An 11,112-nucleotide genomic window follows, 5' to 3' on the forward strand; every position below is an offset into this window, starting at 1 on the left:
TTTGATGGCCGTCATCCCATCATCTTGCCCAGCAGCCATCCACTGACTCTTGCAATAATCTCCCATTTTCATGAGCGGAATCTGCACGCTGGTCCTCGAGCTTTGCTTGGACTAATTCGATCCCAATATTGGCCTATTGGGGGGAGGAAGACGGTAAACAAGGCAGTAAACATGTGCGTAAGATGCTTTCGACTGAAGCCCAGGGTATTGGAGCATATTCAGCCAGGCTCCGTTTTTCACTTTCACAAAAGTTTTCCGATTTACTTTTGAAATCACATAAATTGGGGCTCTCTTTTTCCCATTCCGCAAGATTTCTTCGTTTTCAAAACGAAAACATTTTCGTTGACGAAATGAAAAGTAAACGGCTTTTTATACAACAAAACGAACCCTAATTGCAAAAGGAAAAAAATAGATGACTTATTGATGCATTAACATAAACTTGATACCTATATCAGGGTAATTTAACTTGTGCTTTTTTTATAAATAATTTTATTTCAACCCAACCTCAAATTTGGTTCGGACAAAATTGGCCACAGCAACAACAAATTTCGTTTTGGTGTAAGCAGCTGACCCATTCCGATTTGGTTATCGGAACGTTGGCAAGAAATCAATTTTTGCGTATAACAGCACAAATGTGCATGTAACAGCTCAGACTGTGCTTGTAACATGCGCTTAACAGAACATCTGGGTGAGCACAGCTGTTTCCCGCCCAATTTAATTCGGACTTCAAAATGTAAGTGCAGCAAATTAATTTTTTATTTCAAAATTACCGCTTTGTTCTTTATATCCAGGGGAAAGCATAAATCATCTCTTCAAGATGAAATCCTGGTGGGTTTTATGAAAGACAACCCGGACTTGGCAAAAGGATTTGTGAAGGGCGACCGAGTTGTTGTCGATGCCAAGTGGGCAGAGCTTTGCGGCGCTCTCAATGCTGTTGGGCCGCCAATCAAGGACGCATTGGGTTGGAAAAAGGTATGTGTTGCACAACAAAAGGTAGCACACTACTATATTCAATTCTACAATTTCAGGTTTGGGCAGATTGGAAAACAAACATCTGCAAGAAGATGGCGAAAAACAAATCAGAAACTCGAGCTACAGGTGGAGGGCCCTTCGCTCAGCAATCGCTTGGGGAATTGGAGGAGGAAGTGGCCAAGCTATGTGGCCTCTACGAAATGGTGGAAGGAGTAGGTGGGCCAGCGTATGGACTTCCCCCCCGTACGACCAAGGAGGCCGACACTGGGGTTAAGTGCGTGATGGAAGACCCCATTGAGGAGGAACCCTCAGAGAAGGACGAACCCTCAGAGAAGGACGAACCCTCAGAGAAGGAGGAGCCCATGCCGAAGCGCCGTCGAACTAGACCAGCGCAGACCATGGACCTCAACGATCTCTGCGCTGCTCAGCTGGATGAAATGTCGGCAATTTCCAAGAAAATTTCGGAACATTTCGAACGAATGGAATCGTTAGAGAAGGAGAAGCTCGAGGTCCAAAAGGCGCTTGTAGACAAATTTAGCCAAATTTTGGACAAATTTGCGAAATAATTAGTTTCCTATTAGTTTTTTTGTGAAACTTAGCTTTATTAGTTATAAAGAATATCGAATGACATAAAGAAGAAAACATGAAAAATTTTGCATTTTAATAAGGAATGGCCTGAGCTATTTCATCGCGTATAGATGATCCATTATTTTCAGTGTCGTCGAATTCATTTTCAGTGTCTAAAGGGTCGTCAAATCGAACATCCTCCTCGATTAAGACATTACGTCTTCTACAAATATTGTGCAGGGCACAGCATACATTTATAATTTGGCAACAAAATATTGGTGGGTAATTTAAAGTGCGTTGCAAGCAACGGAAACGGCTTTTAAGGACTCCAATGGTGCGTTCTATAATATTTCGTGCTCCAGTATGCTTTATGTTGAATCTGTGCTGATAGGTGGCTATCTCCGCGCTCCTATAAGGAGTCAGAACAAAACTCTCTAGAGCGTAGCCCGAATCAGCCAAAACAAACCCATTAATGGTCGTGGATAAATATTCCCTAGCAGGGGAGTGATTCCAAATGATGGAGTCATGGCAGGAACCAGGGTGCGTGGCATCAATAGCAATTATCTCCATGTTGCAGTTACACACCACCATGGCATTCATGCTATAAAATCATTTCCTATTATAGAACACGGAGTGGTTTTGTACAGGCTTTAGTATTCTGATGTGAGTTCCATCCACACAGGCACCAATTCGAGGCAATTTAAAGTTCCGATAGAAATATTCATATGATTGTTGCAATTGATGATTATTCATCTACAACGAAATTAACTCAATACATAACAGCCTGTCCATCAACGGAATACGTTTGTGAAGAATCTTTCCAAATGTACTGCGTCCAATGTTTATATGGTGGTCTTTGGCAACTGCCCACTGGTAGCAGCCAGTGGCGAGATATCACATTACTGAAGCCAATTGCGTAGAGGGAGATAACTTCCTGGTAACACCTTAATGGGGTTGAACTTTCTCCAAAATCATTTTGAAAGTTTTTTTGTCGATCCGAAATGACTTCACAAATCTGAAAGCTTTACCATTAGCAATTTAATTTTCAATACGCATGCTGTTACTCACAGTTCGTCAGACATGTTAAATACACAAGTGTTGCATCTAAGATGTCTAGATCTTCTTAGATCACGTAATTTCTGCAATCGTTTTGCTTCAAAACAAGCAATTGAAAAAATAAAAGGCATTTTAATCACGCTGTATTTTTACAAAGCAGCCAGGTCAGCTGTTTTTGTTTGCCAGAAACGATGAAAAAAGAAACATATCAATAAAAAAAATATGTGAAAACTGGAGCACCTTAAAACGAAATCGAAACGTTTTGGCTGAAAACGTAATCCGCAAAAGTAAATGAAAAACGGAGCCTGCCTGATTATGGCGGATCTTCCAAAGGAGCGGCTCGATGGTTCTCATGCCTTTGAGATCACAGGCGTGGACTTTTGTGGGCCGTTTTTCTACAAACCGGAGGAACGCAACAAGGCTCCAATCAAGTGCTACGTCTGCGTCTTCATTTGTTTCGCTACCAAGGCTGTTCATCTGGAGCTTATAAGGGACTTATCCACAGTTGCTTTTCTACATGGACTAAAGCGCTTCATATGTACCAGACGAAAGCCGCGGCAAATTTGGTCAGACAACGCAACCAATTTTGTCGGCGCTAAGAATGAGCTGATGGAATTAAAGCGCTTGGTCCTCAGCGATGACCATCAGAAGGCGCTGCTGGATTTTTGCTTGGTCGAGGCTATGGACTGGCATTTCATTCCTCCGCGCTCCCCTCATTTTGGTGGTCTATGGGAGGCTGCAGTGAAGACGGCCAAGTACCACTTCTACCGTGCGATAGGCAACTCGGTTCTTGGATTTGACGAGCTGCGGACGCTTTTGTGCCACATCACGGCAGTGATTAATTCAAGAACTTTACTTTCAATTTCAGAGAGCCCTGCCGATCTAGATGTTCTAACTCCAGCGCATTTCTTGAATGGTGGCCCTCCTGCTTCGTTCGCTGAGCCTGACGTCACGCAGCTAAACTTCGATCGCCTGGACGGCTGGCAGCGCGTTTCGTACCTGCAGCAGCTCTTTTGGTCTCGGTGGAAGGAGGAGTACATAACGTCACTGCAGCAGCGCTCAAAGTGGCGCACTGCGAAGCCTAGTTTAGCAGTCGCAGATTTGGTTCTTGTCAAGGATGAGAATCTTCCTCCCATGAAGTGGCCACTGGCAAGAGTGGTCGAGCTTTTGCCTGGACGAGATGGCGTTGCCCGAGTTGCTGTGCTGAAGACGTCATCTGGAATCACCAAGCGCGCCGTCAACAAGCTGTGCCTGCTGCCCCTTAAAGATGCTGTTGAAAGTCAGGCTTCCAACGGGGGGAGTATGTCGGGTCAAGCAGCTTAAATATTTTAAATTATTGCCAGTGGTGCGGCCCAAAGGAAATGCATTTTGGTGTTGTCGTTTCCAATGCCCCCACTGCAAAGATCATTTTCTACCGCATATGCGCATGCAGCGGAATTCTTTCGTCTACTTATGTCGCAATCTCTCGGACTCGGCTTAACAGCGTCCCCGAGCAGCTCTAACGCTCTCGGGCTATCATACGCTCTCGCTCGCGTCTAAGCTTGCTGCATAGGGCCGGCAATTTGGCCCGTCAGCCCTTGCATGGGCAGTCTTGAGCTAATCGTCGCAGCTATTAGACTAACATCCTCGCATCAATCGTTCGCCCCAATCATCCCCATATGTACATACGCGATAAGTTGGTTTACATATGCAAATAAATTGTGAATTATAAACAGCCTCTCGACTTTCATTAACTTCAAATTGCAACAGTTGTTAAAAACGCTTAATAGCTTAACATTGGTAATTGGTATTTTGGTAATTTTGTATGTAAAAATTTATATATTTGAAATATACACATGTTTATTTTATGTACAAAATAACATTAAAAATGTTTAAAAGTAGAACAAAAACTGGATACAATAAAAACTGTATTGAAACTATTCACTATTTAAATGGTAAAGTATATTACCTTTTTTGGATATCTTCAATTTGAGATTCAATGTAGTTTGGATTTGCCCATACATATTTCCACCTGTACGCATATTAGAAGGATAAGAAATTAACTTCAGTTAATGTTTATTAAAGAAAGTATATACGTCTTTATTTATATATAAAAAAACATATAAAATTAGATGTGTTGAATATTTAGTATAAAAAATAAAAGAAAAAAGTGTTACAAATAAATATATTAAATATACATATGTTAAAAGAGTAAAAACTGAATTTCACTCTAAAACTACTATACTGCTCCATTGATAACCAAAATCGGGTTTTTAAAAAAATAACGGTAGGATAGTTGATTTCCTCACCTACAAAAGCTCTCACCATCAACTTTATCAGAGAGTAAAGATAAAATGGCTACAGATTCTGTTTCCTCTAAAATTTATATTTTACTTGACAATATTGTGTTTTTTTTAATTAAAACAAATATAAGCACAAGAATGCTGTCCACCTGGTGAGTTGAATTTTGGTACAGCGGTGCTTGTATTTAAAAAATCAATTCTAATGTAATTTTTGCCGAACATTAAGTAACCTTTTTTTTACCTTTCACAGCCGTCCTGTCATAAACGTGCCACCAAAACTTCCAGATCGACCATCCTACTATGGTAGCAGCACCAACGGTCGGCAATACCGAGACGACTAAAAGGAATCGCACTTGAATTCCTCCTCCACATTGTATTATTGTTTATAAGTATTTTTACAGGTCTCAGATATACTGAGTATGATATGTATAAACTGAGCCATTGCGTAGTTCGAAATTGTGTAAATTTATATGTATATTCAATAGTCTGAAGTATCGTATCCTCATTAAATAGGATAAACTTTTTTCACGGCTTGTAAATTCTTATAAAAATAAAAGGTATTTGCTGCAAATATTTGAACCTTTTTAATATATTAGCACTAACATTGGCCCGTAGAATCATGTCCGGTAAATTGAGAGTCTGCGCCATCCACAATTTTTAATATACTAAAAATGGCAATAATAATTTAGAACTACCGCATCTAGCAGATTTAGCATAATCTGAATCAGTTTGGATCAGTTTTATAGCTTGAAGGAACAAATGAAATTGCTACCCAATATTTTGGGCCGCTAAATCCGAATCAGACGACAAAGTTCAGTTCGTTGGTTCGTTTTTTTTTTACCCGTTATTAAATTGTAATCAAAATTTTAAAACGTTTGATTAAAAAACGAGCGAACATAGCTAGAGCGAACGAGCGGCCCAACATATTCGGGTACATTTTTTTTCAGTTCCAGTACACATTTTGCTTCAGGGCATGGAAATCGATCTCGTTCTTGCCCTACTTATTCGTTGGATCCAATTTAAAACCATTCTTTTGAACTATAAATCTACACGTATACACCACGTACACGTATTACCACAGTCCTAGAATAATAAGACGAATGGTTTTTTCCTGAAATGATTAATCTTCAATGGGAGCTCATGCATATTATCTTGATTACTCTTATAATATAACCCATTTATTTATATTATTTTAAAGTATTTGTCTGGTAGGTTATGTATTAGAATTGCAGCATGCACCGGGACAGGGCTAAAAACAGCCAACTTCAACTTCGTCATTCGACCCTGGTAATGGCAGCCATGTTAGGGAATTTAAAAAACTTGGTGGCTTCCCACTGAGTTCTTATAATTCTTTAGCATTATGAAACACTGTACTCAGTAATTAGAAAAGATACCGATTTATACCAGAAAATTAAGTATTCATGTAGCGAACATGCAGGCGCAACAAAAATGGAGGGAAGCAAACAAACAAGCCGGGTAGAAAAATTCAATAATGAAGACAAAATTACTTGATGCTATTTCTTTACCGCATATAGTATGGATTAATATAATATTGGCGGCGATTTCTCCGTTCATGGGCTATTGGTGTCACTGGGATGTTTTATCCAACGCTAACGCGTGACTGCCAAAATCACATTCAGTGAAAAACAAAAAGATATATATGACGACGTTGCTCAACACTGAAATAGAGCGAAGCTAAAATTGTTTGCGGAAGGAAAAAAATTAACATATTTCAAGTCATTCGCTGATAGTTCTAATCAAAAAGACATTTTTCGTAGCTTCTGGGGGCGCCTCACACGCCTACGAAGACGGCGCGAAGAAATTCCCAAAGCTTCATTAATTAAGTCGAAAAACCTGAAATTTACCGCATGGCGATCCGGAATAACCCTTAAAACGGCTCTTGGAACTCCGTCTGGACCCTGGGAAGCATGGCAAGGATAGGTAAGACAAGGATGGCCACGGAGAAGGCGACGGGAGTTAAAATTCGCATGGAAACGCGGAAAAAAAGGGAAGGAGAAGCTAAATCCGCCATGCCGGTAGGAGTAAAGATGGCGGCAAAAACGGCTCCGCATCTTTTGGCTTCTAAACTGCTGTGCAAGAAACCAAACTTGTCGATGAACGTGTCGACAAACATGTCCACGAGCACGACAATAAGCATGACAGCAAACATTTCTACAACGAAAGAGAGAGAGAAGACTGACGCGGTTTGTTTGGCTTCCGTGAGTACGAAAAACGGAAACAACCGTAAAATCATCGCTAAAAAGTATTATGAGGGGCATAAAGGCCCATACATTGTTTGTATCGACAAAATGAGTGCGAATAATGCCAGAAATGCTATAAACCAGTTTGATCTATCCGATCTGCTGCTGAAACAGGGCATAAGCGATATCGAGGAGGTTGCTAGAATGGGCTATGGCAGGTGCAAGATTGTGTGCGGGTCGGCGGAGTGTGCAAACGGGTTAGTGGAAAACAGTGTTTTCGCTGCTCAAGGGTACTCAACCCGAATCTTTAGGCACTTCGTAAAAAAAGCAGGATTAATTATTGGGATCCCCGGGCACTACTCGGAGGAACAGCTAGCAGAGCTTGTAACCTCGGACATCCCAATTGAGGAGATAGTTCGGATTACGCGAAGGGATAGATCCTCGGGGGAACGTGTACCTACTGGCAGGGTGAAACTCTGGTTCAGAGGAGAGCAGTTACCAACCAAAATCAATTTTCTATATTCTAAAGTAGAAATGAAACCTTTTGTTCAGCTTATTCAATGTTTCAGGTGCTTTAGGTTTGGCCATCTGGCGCAACATTGCAAGAGTGGAGCGAAATGCTTCAAATGCGGAAAAGATCACAGCAAGGATATTATCTGCTCAGGGCTGGCCTGTGCTAACTGCAAGGGGGAACATGCTGCCACCCACCCGCAGTGTGAGGCCAGGAAAAAAGCGTACGCCATTCAAAAGTGTATGACACTAGAAAACCTAACTAGAGCTGAGGTCAAGGCTAGATATCCGATCCTTTTTGATAGAACTTCCCCCAACCTAAGGGATCGAGGGGAATTTCCCAGACCCAGTTGGCAGTCTAACCGCTCCCCTGAACTCCTAAAAAACAGCTCAGAGTCCGCCAGGGAAATTCATTCTGTCACCTCTTTCGCGGAAGTGACCAAATCCAATAGGGTTGCCGCCCGGAACGCAGAGGCGGCCAAGGCAGCAGCCAACATGGCAGAGTGGAAGAACTCAATAAACTCAGACTGCGTCCAAATGAGCGAGAAATTTGTTAGATCTTCATCCGTGGCATCTTCTCTGGCCCAGGATAAGCTAAACGCACTAGGAGCCAAACTCACAGCGTTCCTGACACACAACAACAACAAACAGCTCCTCTCAATGTTCCTAGACAACAACGCAATAGATATTGCCATCCTCTCAGAGATTTGGGTGCTGAACAACGCGGACTGCAGCATTTTAGAATATAACTTTTTCTGCAAGCCCAGAGAGGACGTCTACGGCGCGGTTGGCATCTACGTCAGGAAAAACATTCAATTCAGCATTTTAACGAGGGGGAACGTTGTGAGTTGCTACGGACACCGCAACTCTACAGTTATACCCGATACTAAGTCAGTATGGCTCACCTCCGGCAGACGCCGCTAATATTGGTTGGAAAAAGGTATGTGTTGCACAACAAAAGGTAGCACACTACTATATTCAATTCTACAATTTCAGGTTTGGGCAGATTGGAAAACAAACATCCGCAAGAAGATGGCGAAAAACAAATCAGAAACTCGAGCTACAGGTGGAGGGCCCTTCGCTCAGCAATCGCTTGGGGAATTGGAGGAGGAAGTGGCCAAGCTATGTGGCCTCTACGAAATGGTGGAAGGAGTAGGTGGGCCAGCGTATGGACTTCCCCCCCGTACGACCAAGGAGGCCGACACTGGGGTTAAGACCCCATTGAGGAGGAACCCTCAGAGAAGGACGAACCCTCAGAGAAGGACGAACCCTCAGAGGAGGAGGAGCCCATGCCGAAGCGCCGTCGAACTAGACCAGCGCAGACCATGGACCTCAACGATCTCTGCGCTGCTCAGCTGGATGAAATGTCGGCAATTTCCAAGAAAATTTCGGAACATTTCGAACGAATGGAATCGTTAGAGAAGGAGAAGCTCGAGGTCCAAAAGGCGCTTGTAGACAAATTTAGCCAAATTTTGGACAAATTTGCGAAATAATTAGTTTCCTATTAGTTTTTTTGTGAAACTTAGCTTTATTAGTTATAAAGAATATCGAATGACATAAAGAAGAAAACATGAAAAATTTTGCATTTTAATAAGGAATGGCCTGAGCTATTTCATCGCGTATAGATGATCCATTATTTTCAGTGTCGTCGAATTCATTTTCAGTGTCTAAAGGGTCGTCAAATCGAACATCCTCCTCGATTAAGACATTACGTCTTCTACAAATATTGTGCAGGGCACAGCATACATTTATAATTTGGCAACAAAATATTGGTGGGTAATTTAAAGTGCGTTGCAAGCAACGGAAACGGCTTTTAAGGACTCCAATGGTGCGTTCTATAATATTTCGTGCTCCAGTATGCTTTATGTTGAATCTGTGCTGATAGGTGGCTATCTCCGCGCTCCTATAAGGAGTCAGAACAAAACTCTCTAGAGCGTAGCCCGAATCAGCCAAAACAAACCCATTAATGGTCGTGGATAAATATTCCCTAGCAGGGGAGTGATTCCAAATGATGGAGTCATGGCAGGAACCAGGGTGCGTGGCATCAATAGCAATTATCTCCATGTTGCAGTTACACACCACCATGGCATTCATGCTATAAAATCATTTCCTATTATAGAACACGGAGTGGTTTTGTACAGGCTTTAGTATTCTGATGTGAGTTCCATCCACACAGGCACCAATTCGAGGCAATTTAAAGTTCCGATAGAAATATTCATATGATTGTTGCAATTGATGATTATTCATCTACAACGAAATGAACTCAATACATAACAGCCTGTCCATCAACGGAATAAGTTTGTGAAGAATCTTTCCAAATGTACTGCGTCCAATGTTTATATGGTGGTCTTTGGCAACTGCCCACTGGTAGCAGCCAGTGGCGAGATATCACATTACTGAAGCCAATTGCGTAGAGGGAGATAACTTCCTGGTAACACCTTAATGGGGTTGAACTTTCTCCAAAATCATTTTGAAAGTTTTTTTGTCGATCCGAAATGACTTCACAAATCTGAAAGCTTTACCATTAGCAATTTAATTTTCAATACGCATGCTGTTACTCACAGTTCGTCAGACATGTTAAATACACAAGTGTTGCATCTAAGATGTCTAGATCTTCTTAGATCACGTAATTTCTGCAATCGTTTTGCTTCAAAACAAGCAATTGAAAAAATAAAAGGCATTTTAATCACGCTGTATTTTTACAAAGCAGCCAGGTCAGCTGTTTTTGTTTGCCAGAAACGATGAAAAAAGAAACATATCAATAAAAAAAATATGTGAAAACTGGAGCACCTTAAAACGAAATCGAAACGTTTTGGCTGAAAACGTAATCCGCAAAAGTAAATGAAAAACGGAGCCTGCCTGATTATGGCGGATCTTCCAAAGGAGCGGCTCGATGGTTCTCATGCCTTTGAGATCACAGGCGTGGACTTTTGTGGGCCGTTTTTCTACAAACCGGAGGAACGCAACAAGGCTCCAATCAAGTGCTACGTCTGCGTCTTCATTTGTTTCGCTACCAAGGCTGTTCATCTGGAGCTTATAAAGGACTTATCCACAGTTGCTTTTCTACATGGACTAAAGCGCTTCATATGTACCAGACGAAAGCCGCGGCAAATTTGGTCAGACAACGCAACCAATTTTGTCGGCGCTAAGAATGAGCTGATGGAATTAAAGCGCTTGGTCCTCAGCGATGACCATCAGAAGGCGCTGCTGGATTTTTGCTTGGTCGAGGCTATGGACTGGCATTTCATTCCTCCGCGCTCCCCTCATTTTGGTGGTCTATGGGAGGCTGCAGTGAAGACGGCCAAGTACCACTTCTACCGTGCGATAGGCAACTCGGTTCTTGGATTTGACGAGCTGCGGACGCTTTTGTGCCACATCACGGCAGTGATTAATTCAAGACCTTTACTTTCAATTTCAGAGAGCCCTGCCGATCTAGATGTTCTAACTCCAGCGCATTTCTTGAATGGTGGCCCTCCTGCTTCGTTCGCTGAGCCTGACGTCACGCAGCTAAACTTCGATCGCCT

General features: G+C 42.1%; 1 protein-coding gene and 1 long non-coding RNA gene across 4 annotated transcripts; one reads left to right on the forward strand and one right to left on the reverse strand.

Moving 5' to 3' along the window:
- Positions 1-612: 612 nt before the first annotated feature.
- On the forward strand, positions 613-9,166 carry LOC117186348. 3 transcript variants are annotated; one of them, XM_033387044.1, is made up of 3 exons: positions 635-733; positions 792-972; positions 1,029-1,614. In XM_033387044.1, coding segments are annotated over exons 1-3 (693 nt in total). In that variant the 5' UTR covers positions 635-731; the 3' UTR covers positions 1,539-1,614. The 3 variants fall into 3 exon arrangements, with proteins under 3 accessions (XP_033242934.1, XP_033242933.1, XP_033242935.1); XM_033387043.1 differs by lacking the exon at positions 1,029-1,614 and adding an exon at positions 8,585-9,166 and having other exon boundaries at positions 613-972; XM_033387042.1 differs by having other exon boundaries at positions 616-972.
- Positions 9,093-10,471, reverse strand: LOC117186349. Its single transcript, XR_004471456.1, has 2 exons — positions 10,151-10,471; positions 9,093-10,097 (listed from the first exon to the last, which is right to left on the reverse strand). It is a non-coding gene; the product is annotated as an uncharacterized LOC117186349 (long non-coding RNA).
- Positions 10,472-11,112: the final 641 nt, after the last annotated feature.

This window comes from Drosophila miranda, chromosome XR, assembly GCF_003369915.1.
Source record: "Drosophila miranda strain MSH22 chromosome XR, D.miranda_PacBio2.1, whole genome shotgun sequence".
NCBI lineage: Eukaryota > Metazoa > Arthropoda > Insecta > Diptera > Drosophilidae > Drosophila > Drosophila miranda.

Bases quoted from the DNA above. Each gene is read 5' to 3' on its own strand.
- LOC117186348 (XM_033387042.1), top strand. From the start codon at position 667: ATGCGCTTAACAGAACATCTGGGTGAGCACAGCTGTTTCCCGCCCAAT. The intron at 973-1,028 runs GTATGTGTTGCA...CTACAATTTCAG, and splicing joins ACGCATTGGGTTGGAAAAAG to GTTTGGGCAGATTGGAAAAC.